General features: G+C 43.0%; 1 protein-coding gene across 3 annotated transcripts in view; it reads left to right on the forward strand.

The window, feature by feature from the left end:
• PRKCB (protein kinase C beta) overlaps positions 1-14,003 on the forward strand; it is a 322,986-nt gene that overhangs the window by 278,831 nt on the left and 30,152 nt on the right. For 2 of the 3 annotated variants that reach the window (XM_059415140.1, XM_059415141.1), the window contains exons 13-14: positions 4,964-5,102; positions 13,853-13,933. In XM_059415140.1, coding sequence (XP_059271123.1) covers positions 4,964-5,102; positions 13,853-13,933 — 220 coding nt within the window. The remainder of the gene's footprint in view (positions 1-4,963; positions 5,103-13,852; positions 13,934-14,003) is intronic. The other variant, XM_059415142.1, reaches the window with a different exon arrangement.

The raw sequence follows: 14,003 nt of genomic DNA on the forward strand, positions 1-14,003 counted from the left end.
ATTTTATATTTCACGCGAGGCAGGCGACCGAGCCTGAGGCAGCTCTTTGTCAGTGGTCCGGGCTGTGCGAGACTCCTCTCACCACACGGGTGCAAACGGCAGAGGCAGTGCGGGCTCGGGCTGGTTGGTCACGCAAGAGAGGCTGGCAGGGGCCTGGGGCTTCCAGAGGGCACTTGGCACGGGCGAAGGTCTGTCTAAGAGATCGTGAAGAGCCATAAAATTCCATGCCACTCATGTAGCTGACGGACATTTACTAAAAGCCTACTATGTGCGAGGCGCTCTTCTAGATGGTTCGGGTGCAGCAGGGAAGAAAACCGGCAAAATCTCCTGCCTTGTAAGACTTCAGCTGGAGTGGAGGGAGACGGAGATGAGGTCACAGAGATACAGTCTGTCACGTAGCAATAAGCACTAGGGAGAAAAGCGGAGCAAGGGAGGGGGGGCCGGCATGTGCCAGGTGGTGGCAGGGGCGCCTGTCACCCTGTGGAGGGCACGGGATCGACGTCTTGCTGCAGCCGAAGGTCGCGGGGCCAAAAAGCGTAAAAAGATGAGCCCTGGCAGTCTCAAGGCAGATAGTGGAGCGGGGGCCGTGGGCACTGCTGGAATGGAACATGGCAGGTGGGCATCTTGCCAGAAGCCTTCAGAGTCCGGGGGCTTTTTTAAAACCCCTTGAAGTGGTGATGTGCATCTAGTGGTGGGGGAGGGACAATCATCCTGGGGAGGTAGAGTCCCTACTCGGCTGTGTTGCTCCTGAGAGCAGAGGAATGAAGGTCAGGAAGAGGATTGCTTTCACCTGCCACGTGGGCGAGGTCAGTGAAGAAACAGAGAGACAAAAAGAATTTTACACTGTAAATTGCATGCTCATTCTGGCCATGCTTGGCCTCAATGAACCCATACCACCGTGTGTGCAAGAGACGCACTTGGGAAGCCTCTGATTCTGTTTCGTCTTTGCCCTAAGTGGGGGCATCTTGTGCCAAATAGCACTCTAGTGTTGAAGGGTACACATCATCTTCCGCATGACATGACCCCGCGTTCAAGCCGGTAACTTCAGCAGGGGCTTAGCTGAAGGACGGGCATCCTGGGTAATCATTCACTCTCCTTGATCTTCACTTTATGGGCTGACATTAGAACCTCCCTCTTGGGCAGGATGGGTCTTGGCTATAATAGAACTGGCTGCTGAGGATTGCTGAGGAGATTAATGGGCGACTGCAGGTTAAGTGGAAGAAAAGCCAGTCCCAGGGGAGGGGCCGGGAGAGGACATAGAATTTCTTTGACAACTGGGGTGGAATTCAGCATTGGGTTTCCTGTCTAGTCGGGTCGTGGATTGGGGTCTGGGATCCAGGACCTTCGCCATTCCAGTCATAAAATAAAAGACTAGATTTCGGTGCTAAGACTTTGCCTACCTCAGAGCTCTCTCTACTAACATATTCTTCAGTCCTTCCTCAACTATTCATACTTTTTAGGGGGCACTAGTCTCTCTTTTAAGGCATTCAGCATCTGAATCCCTTTCATTCATGTGTAGGAACAAAGTCCGTCTCCTGCTATATAGAAGGAAAATGCCAGATACTCTCACAGCCTCCCTGCATCAAAGGCAGACACACAACCTAGGCTCTGACACTTGTCACACTGACACAACACCATGAACCAGAAGCAGTGGCCAAGAAAGGCAGAGACTATAGAATCGAGAGTGGCCATAGAAATCAGATCCCTCTAGTTTCTGGAGGCATGAGGAGAAGCAGTTCTTAGCAACAATATCCAGAGTCCAGCATTAGGGTTCATGGAACAGGATGGCTGTACCCAGTGGTGGCATCTGTGACACCTTCACTGGCCCAGTTCTGCATTGCAACTAAGCATTGCTCCTGGCTGCCTCCCCTCTAAATCTTGATTCTCCAGCCTTCTAGGAAATTCTGTGGACTCCCAAGACCTTTTTTAACAATCCATTTCTAGGTTGACATGGTTAGAGTTGATTTTTATTGCTCACAATCAAAAACCTTGATTGAGACAGAGTTTGTGAAATTGATAATCAAATGAAAACCAGTAAAAAAAAAAAAAAATTACATGGCAGAAGATACATGGTTTCCTAACTTCATTGAGATGCCCTTCATGTGGTAAGGTCTTTAAAAATGCTGCACATCTCTCCCTCTTTCATTTAGATCTCTAGTTAACTGGAGAATTCTTAAGTTAAGAGGATGAAGAATTATGTTAGACTTGCCCTCTTTGAGGACTGTGGCTGGAGATGTTGGGTACAAGGGAGACAAAGATCCTTCCAAGTTTCATGTCTTATTTACGGAGCACCAACCCTAGAATGTGTGATGGCTTTGCCCTTGATGGATTTCTGAAACGAGAACAATTGTTCCAACCCCTTTTGGCAGGATTATTCCATTGAACAAAATAATGCAGGAGACTATCAAAAAACATATGTGACAATGACTATGACTGGGTTGTCCCCCAGCTGCATAACCTGCTGGCCGTTGGCACCTGAAGCTCCTTCCCCCCCCCTTTTTTTTTCAGGTTTTATTTATTATTTATACAGTGTGTGAGAGAGGGAGGGAGGAAGTTGAGGGAGGAGCGGAGGGAGAGGGAAAGAGAGAATCTCAAGCAGACTCCATGCTGAGCACGGAGCCCGACATGGGGCTCAATCTCACGGCCTTGAGACCATGACCTGACCTGGAATCATGACTCAGATGCTAAACCAACTGAGCCACCCAGGCACCCCCTGAAGCTCCTTTTCTAGAACACATAAAGCTGTCACCACTTTCCTAGTTTTCCCAGCTGCCCGTTTGGGGGCATGTGGTCAAACTGAGGGGAGCACCATGGGTCTCTGTTAATCAAATCACATGTATAGATCTGGCATGTTTTAGGGGAAGCAAGTTGCTATAAGCAAGTCCAGTGTAAGCTCAGAGCTGGCATTCAGAGAATCGAGCAACAATATCCAGAGTCCAGCATTAGGGTTCATGGAACAGGATGGCTGTACCCAGTGGTGGCATCTGTGACACCTTCAGTGGCCCAGCTCTGCATCGCAACTAAGCATTGTTCCTGGCTGTGGAACTAAGCATTGTTCCACCACTGTGGCTTGTAGAAGGATGAAGGCTGGATATGGGTGGTACCATGGACAGCACCAAAGATCACTGTATGTTGCTGTTGGCAAGTGGGGTGCAAGTGAGCCTCCCCTTGGATGACCAGACCTCACAGACGCAGATAGGAAATGCCAGTGTCTTTTTTGCATTGTATTCTTTTAGTCGAAGGTGACGACAGCAACTCAATTCAAACTAACTCGTTAAAAGAGGTATTTTTTAGCTGACATAACAAAAGTCCAGCAGACAGATCTGACTTTATGCCAGGATGGATCTGGGGGCTCAAATGTTATGAGTGCTCACTTTATCACCTTCCCTCCAAGTTCTGCTTTATCTCTACTAGCTTTCTTCTTTATCTGGTGACCGCTGGCACTTCCAGACTTAGGTTCTACCACCCGAGCAGCCCCGATGTAAAAAGAGCTCATCTCTCCTAACAATAGTGCCAGAGCCATTTCTCAATGGCTTTTATTAACTCATATTAGGTCACATGGCCATTCCTGGCACAGTCACTGTGACCAGCAGAATGTGGTGTTTCCAATGGCCAGGATAGGCCCCCATGACCACTCGTGGAGCCAGAAGCTAGGATCACTACCACCAACATTACATGGCTCGAGAATCAGGGAAGGATGGTCCTTCAAAGGAATATGCGGAGGCTGTCATCACAAGATGCTAAATTAGGCAGGAACCACAGATGTCCACCACCAAATGAAGGTGATTTAAGATAGGGATCTGAATTAAATAGTAGACCCCCTTACCTCTCAGGAGGTGACTCTACTGGACTTTACTGAGATTGAGAAAGACTGGGCCTATAGATCACCACTGCTCTTTGATACTGAAACACCAAGTGTTGACATTGGAGTAGATGTTTAGGGAGGAGGAAAGTGTGTTGATATTGAAGTAATCCAGTATGCTGGGAATGTGCAGGCATTACTAAAAATAATCAAGCTCTCCTCATCAGCACAGATAAAATGGAAGAATGTGATTGTAGCAGATGTCCTTTAGGTTAAAGTTCAAATGTTACCTCCATGGAGATGATACCTTTCTGGCATCCTGTTTACAGAAACCTTCCCCAATTACTAATTCATCATCCTCTTCATTTTCTTCACACTGCCCATCAAAATCGATCGTAGTCATAAAATCAATAATCATGTAATAATTAGATAATATATAATAATTATAATTAATAATTATGTAATAATTATAGATTTGGACACCTGTTAATTATCTTTTTCCCTATACTGGAATTTAATCTGAATAAGAGCAAAATGTTCATTTACCTTGTTCACCTTTATATACCCAGCTCCAAGCATAATGACTGTCACATAGTAGGTATGCAACCCTTTTTTTTTTTTTTTGAGTGAGAATCCATGGGAACTCTCTTGGGGTCATGTCCTAGGAATCAGCCTAGGAGAGCCTGGAGCACTTGAAACTAAATAAACTACTTTCCATCAGTTGTTTTTTTTTTTCCTCCTTGATCTTCAGAGATATTTTCAAAAAATAATTTTGTGAAAAATGTATCTTACTATGGAATATAAGGTGTCCTTAAAGTACAAGCACTGACTCTTGAAATGCTCCTGGCTACAAGAGGCCTCTGTAGATGTTCTGCTCTTTACTGAGCTTCCTGTGGCTCTCTCCTCTCAGCGCTGCTGTCTCATTGTGTCCTCGTGAGACGCTTGGCACAGTTGGGTCTGTAGAAAAAGAGAAACAGACAAGTTTGTGGACCCCTCTTTATCGGCTAGATAATAAACTATCAGAGGCCAAGGGCCAGCTCATACTCACCCCTATGCTTCCCCAACACCTAGCACCGTTTTGCACATCCTGAGTAGCTGGCTGTTGGTTGACTTGAAATAAATAGCATTTGTTAAATCCTTAAATTTTTATGTCTGCTGCAGTGACCTCAAACTTGACAATGTGATGCTGGATTCAGAGGGCCACATCAAGATTGCTGATTTTGGCATGTGTAAGGAAAACATCTGGGATGGGGTGACCACCAAGACATTCTGTGGAACTCCAGACTACATTGCCCCTGAGGTAAGAGCTGACGGGACCCCTAACACGTGCCTCTGTTGCGTTGATGTCTCCCCTGTACCCCCAATGACCATATCAGGGCTGGGAAAGAGCCAGGAGGGTACCTGGCAAGCAAACCTCCGGCTAGTCCTTTTCCTATACTCTAAATCGTTCCTTGGAGATCACACATGCAAATTAACTTTGCACGCATCCAGAAGCTCAGGCCCAAAATACATCAAGGTTTGGGGGAAAATTTAAATAAAACTCAAAATGAACCATCCACCACACATCAGGAAAATTCTTCAAGCTGCTACGGCTCATGGCCAGATGATACTGCCTCATTATGACATTGAAATGTTCGTTAAGAGGAGGGAAAGAGAGAGAGGGCTTTCCTGAGCTGACATACGACACAGGATCTATGCACTGATACTAAACCCTGAAAGACTTAGAATTTTTCTTTCTGTGAGTAAGATATAAATGAAAGGGAAAAGATTTAATTCTGGCGCCTCCCCCTCCCTTCCCAAAGGAAACGGTCAGTTGCAGAATGGATTTCCCCAACATGTCATGGTACCGAATTTGTGCCAAATGATAGCCTTCCCTTTTCTCTGAATTGGTGCTTAGAGAAGTGGCATTTTGCAATCTGTTACTAGATTTTTAAGGAAAGGAACTGAGGATGTGGCACAGAGTTTTGGAAAATGGGTATTCTAGAATTCTTTTCTTGACTGTCAGTCACTTATTTGGAACAATGATGATGGGAGGCCACCATGTAACTAAATAATTGGCCACAAAATTTAGAACCTGCATCCTCTTTTACCAAAGCAGTTCTTCTGGGAACTTAGCTTGTAACACACCACACACACACACACACGCACGCACGCACGCACGCACGTGCACGGCTGAAATGATATGTGTTCAAAATCCATTCTTCATTACAGTGCTGTTTTTAAATAACAAAAAGTAGGAAACAGCCTCGGTGACGACCAATAAGAAAAGGGTCAGCTAAAATATGGTATGTTCATATTAAGAAGTACCGTGGAGCTCTTATGTACTAACTGGAACGATGTCTGTTAATCAAGGAATAGATAATAGACTGAATTATTTATAGTATGAAATACGACATCAATTTAATTCAAAAAAGACTGAGTTTGAGATATGGAAAGATCTTTGAAACATATTGTTAAGAGAAAAAAGTCAAGGTAAGTGAACAACTATATGCCAACAAGCTAGACAACCTTGAAGAAATGAAAACATTTTTAGAAACGTGCAACTTAATAAGACTGAATCAGGAAGAAATAGAAAATCTGAATAGACCAATTACTGGTAAGGAGATAGAATAAGGGAAAAAAAAAAATCTCCCAATGAAGAAAAGTCCAGGACTAGATGGCTTCACTGGGGAATTTTACCAACTATTCAAAGAAAAATTAACACCAATTTTTTTTCTGAAAAATCAAAGGAGAGAAGATTCCCAAACTATTTTTACAAGGCTAGCATTATTCTAATACCGAAAGCAGAAGGGTACACTACTAGAAAAGAAACCACAGACCAATATCCCTGATGGATATAGCTACAAAATTAATAGACTGAATTCAGGAGCACATTAAAAGGATCATTCACCATGATCAAGTGGGATTTAGTCCTGGGATGCAAGGTTGGTTCAACATCCGCAAATCAGTCACTGTAACACATCACTAATAGAATAAAAGAAAAGAATCACGTCATTTTTATAGATGCATAAAAAAATAGGGATAAGACAATGGTGTCCATTCTCACAACTCCCATGCGACATAGAACCAGAAGCCCTAGCCAGAGCAACCAGGCCAGAAAAAGAATAAAAGTATCAGAATTGGAAAGGAAGAAGTAAAAATGGTCTCTGTTTGCACATGACATGATTCTATATGTAGAAGATCCTAAAGACTCAACCAAAAGTGTTAGATCTAATCAATGAATTCAGTAAAGTTACAAGATACAATATTAGTATGCAACTATCAGGAGCATTTTTATAAACTGACAACAGATTTTCCGAAAATGAAATAAAGAAATGGATCCTGTTTACAATATCTCAAAATCAATAAAATACTTAGGAATAAATTTAACTAAGGAGATGAAATACTTCTACTCTGCAAACTATAAGACATTGCCAGAAGAAATTGAAGAAGATACAAATAAATGGAAAGACATCCCATGTTCATGAATTAGAAGAATTAATTTTGTTAAAATGTCATACTACCAAAAACCATCAATAGATTCAGTACAATCTCTACCAGGATTTCAACTGCATTTTTGACAGGTAAAAATGAGGTAAAACAAAACAAAACAAAACAAAACAAAAAAACACTGTCTATATTTATGTGGAATCACAAAAGACACTGAATAGCCAAAGATTTGAGAAAGAAAGGGGTGCCTGAGTGGCTCAGTCAGTTAAGTGTCAGACTCTTGATTTTGGCTCAGGTCATGATCTTAGGGTTGTGAGATCGAGCCCCATGTCAGGCTCCTCAGAAGCCTGCTTAAGGTTCTCTCTCTCCCTCTCCCTCTGCCCCACCTTCTTCCCCACTCATGTGCATTCTATCTTGCTCTCTGAAAAGAAAAGGAAAGAAAAAATGATAAAAAAAAGAAAAAGAACAAAGCAGGAGGCATTATACTATTGATTTGAAGCTATACTATAAAGTTATAGTCATTAAACAATATGGTACTGGCCTAAAAACAGGTTAAGTAGATGGACGGAACAGAATCAAGAACCCTGGGGGCACCCGGGCGGCTCAGTGGGTTAAAGCCTCTGCTTTCAGCTCAGGTCGGAGTCCTGGGGTCCTGGGATCAAGCCCTGCGTCGGGCTCTCTGCTCAGCGAGAAGTCTGCTTCCCCCTGCCCTCTTTCTGCCTGCCTCTCTGCCTATTTGTGATCTCTGTCTGTCAAATAAATAAATAAAATATTAAAAAAAAAAAAAAAACCTAAGCATATGTGGTCAACTAATGTTTGACAAGGAAGCCAAGAATACTCAGTGGAGAAGACAGTCTCTTTAATAAACAGTGCTGAGATATTTGGGTATTCATATGCAAAAGAATGAGACCAGACGTATCCTACACCACTCAACAATTAACTCAAAGCGGGACTAATGACCTAAATGTAAGACCTGAAACCGTGAAACTCCTAGAAGAAAACAAAGAGCAAACTCCTCAATGTGGGTCTTGGTCATGATATTTAGGATATAACACCTGAAGCATAAGCAACAAAATCAAAACAAGTATGACCACATCAAAGTAAAAACCTTCTGCACACCAAAGGAAATCACCAACAAAGTCAGAGAAGAACCTATGGAATGGGAAACAGCACTTGTAAACCATGTATCTGGAAGGCGTTGATATCCAAACTATGTAAAGAACTCCTACAACTCAACAGCAAACAAAACAGAACAAATACCCCAGTTAAAAAATGAACAAAGGACCCAAATAGACATTTCTCTTAAAAAAAAAAAAAATTATAAATAAATAAATAAATACAAAAGCCCAACAGGGACAGGAAGAGATGCTCAGCATCACTCATCATTAGGGAAATGCAAATGAAAACCACAATGAGATGATCCCCTGACACCTGTTAGGATGGCCATTGTCAAAAAGACTAAAGATAAGGCATACTGGCGAGGGCGTGGGAAAGAGACAAACTTGTGATTGTTGGTGGGACTGTTAATTGGTGCAGCCACTCTGGGAAACAGTGTGGAGGATCTTCAAAAAATAAAAATAAAAAAAATTCAAAGTAGAGCTACCCTATGACCCAGTGATTCCACTTTTGGGACGATACCCAAAGGGGGGAAAAAACCACACATACTAATTCAAAAAGGTGTCAGCGCTCCCGTGTTTATTGTAGCATTATTTATAAGACATGGAAACAACCTAAGTGCCCATGAATGGATGAATGGATAAAGAAGTTGTGGTGTATATACACAATGGACTATAATTCAGCCATAGAAAACAGATGGACCTTGAAGGCATTATGCTAAGTCAGAGAAAGATAAATACTGTATGATCTCATTTACATGTAGAATCCTGAAAAAAGAAAATAGAAAACCCAACTCAGAGAGAAAGAGATCAGACTTGTGGTTCCCTAGGTGGAAGATGAGGAGGGGGTTGTGGGAGGGGGGTCAAGACGTACAAACTTCTAGTTGTAAGAGAAATAGGGGTAAGGATATAATGTCCAACATGATGCCTATAGCGAACACTGCTCTGTGATATATAAGAATGTTAAGAGAATAAATACTGAGTTCTCATCACAAGGGAGAAAACTTTTTTCTTTTTTTTCTTTTTATTGTATCTATGTGAGAAAGTGGATGTTAGTTGAACTGATTTTAATCATTTTCACAATATATGTAAATCATACCATCTTGCTATATTCCTTAAACTTGTACAGTGATGTGTGTTGACTTTTTCTCCATAAACCTGGGTGTGTGGGGGGGGGGGATTCAAGGTACAAACTATTCAATACAATAGGATACCATATATGGAAACAATGACAATGCATAGAACACTGCTATATGTTTCCTGTAAGTGTGGAGAAATACATGTAAAAGCATAGAAAATTTGGAAGATTCCAGACTGATTTGATAACAGTGGTTATTTCTGAGGGTAAGATCATGGTAAAGAGAAATTTAGCCCAATCTGTTTGTTGTGTGCATTTTTCACAAGGTAAACATATTTGTGTATTACTTGACTAATTAAAAGTGATTTTTTAAAAAAAAAATCCTTTATAGATTTCCCCTACTATCGACCATAGAGCATTCCTGCGAAAACTTTTGTAAGCCAAAACGGTATGAAGCGAAGAAGCAGTTTTGTTTTTGTTTTGTTTTCTAGGATCTTATTTGTTTGACAGACAGATAGAGAGAGATCACAAGTAGGCAGAGAGACAGGCAGAGAGAGGAAGGGAAGCAGGCTCCCCGCCAAGCAGAGAGCCCGACATGAGGCTCGACCCCAGGACCCGGGATCATGACCTGAGCCGAAGGCAGAGGCTTAACCAGCTGAGCCACCCAGGCGCCCCTGAAGAAGCAGTTTTATACAGGAAAAAAAAATATATATATTTAGTGTTCTCAGACCCAAGAAATAACCTCTTGGGCTTTTCTGATACCCGAGGACACATCTGGCTAGCGGATGCATAAAATAAATTGAAATCAAACACAGATGCTGACACCACTCGGAGCTATGGCTGCTCGATACTGGGTGTTGTTCCCTGGGAAGGAGCTTAGTGGTGCCACTCTCGGGGTCTCCTTAGGGTCTCCCTGCAAACCAAACGCAGAACTCTATTTTCACTTTTTGCCTTTATCTAAAAAGGAAAAGTCCTCTCCAGATTTCCTTTGGTTAACGCAAACGGGTCCTAATATAGTCTTTCATAAAAGCTATGTAGTAGAAGGCAGACTTTCAAAAAGCAGGGAACGTTCGTATTAGAAGGCAGTGGTGTTTCCCCAACAGGTCCTACCTCAGTTTATTACCATTATTTTAAGTAGTTAGGGCATCAGACAATTCCTTGATCTGCCATGAGTTCAGTAATCTCTGGTTCACTGTCACCAGGGGTGCTTTTAAACTGTAGGCTGCCCAGGCATTAGCCAATATCAGCTGAATCCGCGTCTCTGTGGGGAGGACCCCATAGCTGTGATTTTCCAGAATTCCTGGGGGTTTCGATGCACTAGACACGTGGAGTTTTGTTCCTGGGGAAGCCGCTCCCTCGGACAGCCCCATGATGGAAGAAATACGCAGGGGTCCAGCTTTCCCCCTGGCTTTGCTGTTAACTAACCACCTCACCTTCTGGCAATTTCTTTCACCTCCTGGGCTCTATTTTCCTTTGTAAAAGGATTATCTTGTAAGGTTGTCATAAGGATCAAATAAGACAGGAAGTATTTTAAAGGTGTGGAAACACTTTCAATAAGTGTTCTCACAGAAAGCGTCCCTTCGGTCTCTTACGGTTTAATTCTCCTCAGAGGGTGTTTCTGACGTTAGGGTGGAGGCAGACGGAGTAAACAAACGGACATTCGTTTTATAGCCAAGTTTGCTCGGACGCATTCGTTGAGTAAAACAACCACTGAATGAGAGAACCTTTTAGTTGCAGATAACATTTTGAGGACATAATGTGTGAGAAGCACACATTTCTCTTTCATCCTCAGAAAACCCTATGACATGGATATTATACAATTCCTTTTGTCAGGGAGGAAACTGAGACATCAAGAAGTTACATAACCTGCCCCAGGGTCACACAAGTCAAAATAGCAGTCAGGTTTCAAAGTCGAGGTGGTCTGACCCTCTCGTCTCTTCCCTGAAGCGTTGCTACAGATCACCTCTCAAACCCCTCGACACAGTTGACTTGAAAGAAGGATGGCCACGTGGCTATTCTAGACTTCGCCGTGCTCTGGCAATTTGGTAATAAATATGGAAAACCTTAAAACCATATACACCATTGCGGAGGATGTGAGCAGACCTCTTTGCAAAGAAGACATCCAGATGGCTAACAGACCCATGAAAAGGTACTCAGCATCGCTCAGCATCGCTCAGCATCAGAGAAATACAACTCAAAACCATGATGAGATGCCACCTCACACCTGTCAGAACGGCTAAAATCAATGACACAAGAAGCAACAGGTGCTGGCGAGGATGTGGAGAAAGGGGAACCCTCTTCCCCTGTTGGTGGGCGTGCAGATGGGTGCAGCCACTGGGGTAAGCAGTATGGACGGTCACCAAAAACTTAAAAATAGAACTACCTATGGTGCAGTCATTGCACTAATGGATATTTACCCCAAAGATACCAAAACACTAATTCAAAGGGATACATGTACTTCTATGTTTATTGCAACATTATTTAAAATAGCCAGACAGGGGCGCCTGGGTGGCTCTGTCGTTAAGCATCTGCCTTCGGCTCAGGTCATGATCCCAGGCTCCTGGGATCGAGTCCCCGCATCGGGCTCCCTGCCCTGGAGGAAGCGTGCTTCTTGCTCTCCCACTCCCCCTGCCTGTGTTCCCTCTCTCATTGTGTGTCTCTCTGTCAAATAAATAAATAAAATATTTTTTAAAAAGTAAAAATAGGCAGACAAAGGACATAGCCCAAGTGTCCATCAGTAGATGAATAAATCAACAAGACGTGAGCTTTTGTGCGCGCGCTCACTCTCTCTCTCTCTCTCTCTGGGATGTGATTCAGCCAGAAAAAGAATGAAATCTTGCCCTTTGCAATGACATGGATGGAGCTAGAGAGGATAACGCTAAGCGAAATAAGTCAGAGAAAGACAATTATCATACGATCTCACACGTATGTGGAACTGAAGGAACAAAACAAAGGAGCAAAGGCGGAAAAAGGGGTGACAAAGCAAGAAACAGGCTCTTAAGTATAGAGCACAAACAGATGCGGGGGTTGAGTGAAAGACGTGATGGGGCTTGAAGCGAAGAACTTCTATCCTGGTGAAAAATACAAATAACTTCTAAAGACGACAGATTTTTAAAAAGTTCTTAAATTAAAAAAAATTTTTTTTAAATTTAAAAATGTTTAAAAACTACCATTTGATCCACTAATGTTATTTTGAGGAATTTTTCCGAAGGAAATAATTGGACAAATGTCCATATACCCAGTTAGAAGATTCTGTACCGGAGCATCAGAAGAAACCTGATCAGTTGGGAACTGGCAAAGTAGATTTTGGTATATCCACCCGATGGAATGCCGGGCAGAGGCCAGAATGGGTTACTTCATTAAAATTCCACATACTAACGTGTTTGTGTTCATGTAAAACACATGCCTGTGCGCACTTTACTATATATTAATAAAAAAGACTCTAAGAGGAAATAGACCGAAAGAGCTATCATCATTTTTCTCTTGATGAGTGATTATGGGTAATTTTAGTTGTGTTCTCTTAGCTTGTCTATTTATTTATTTATTTATTTATTTATTCCTTGCTTATTGGTATTTTCAAATACATAGTGAAACAGTACGAGTACTATTACAACTTTTTAACTTAAGAGTCTTTAATTGTGGTAAAAAGAATAAAAATAAGATTTGCCGGGATGCCTGGGTGACTCAGTCGGTTAAGCCGCTGCCTTCGGCTCAGGTCATGATCCCGGCGTCCTGGGATCGAGTCCCACATCGGGCTCCTTGCTCCGCAGGGAACCTGCTTCCCCCTCTGCCTCTGCCTGCCACTCTGCCTGCCTGTACTCTCTCTCTCTCTGACAAATAAATAAAATCTTTTAAAAAAAAAAATAAGATTTACCGTCATAACCTTCCCGAAGTATACAGTTCAGTAGTGTGAAGCGCATTCCTGTGGTCATGTAAACGTTATTACTTTTGTCCCAAGAAACAAAGACGGTTTTTCTTCTTAAGGATGCCACACTCACCGTATGGAAATTAACAAGAACACACCGTGCTAAGTGCTTTGGAAAGGCGGTGTGGCGTCCACAGATGTTTTCCCCGCACCTGCAGGCCCCCCGGTAAAGGTGATCCATCTTCCCAAGGTGGGTAAGTGGACACTGGGCTCCTTAGTCACTCTTTTTCTTTTTTTTTTTTTTAAGATTTTATTTATTTACATGACAGAGATCACAAGCAGGCAGAGAAGCAGGCAGAGAGAGGGGAAGGGAAGCAGGCTCCCCACTGAGCAGAGAGCCCGATGTGGGGCTCGATCCCAGGACCCTGGGATCATGACCCGAGCCGAAGGCAGAGGCTTTAACCCACTGAGGCACCCAGGCGCCCCCTTAGGAGGGTGCGTTCGGGCTCCAGCCTTGGCGAGAACCTGCCCGCCTCCCTGATGGAATGGCTTCTGTTTTCCAGATCATTGCCTACCAGCCCTACGGGAAGTCTGTGGATTGGTGGGCCTTCGGAGTCCTGCTGTATGAAATGTTGGCTGGGCAGGTAATTGAATTTTAAGGGATTTGCAGGAAAAGTCCTCCCCTCCCCCCATCTGCGTGGTTTCTCTAGAAGA

This window comes from Mustela nigripes, chromosome 11 (genome assembly GCF_022355385.1).
Source record: "Mustela nigripes isolate SB6536 chromosome 11, MUSNIG.SB6536, whole genome shotgun sequence".
Classification (NCBI taxonomy): Eukaryota; Metazoa; Chordata; class Mammalia; order Carnivora; family Mustelidae; genus Mustela; species Mustela nigripes.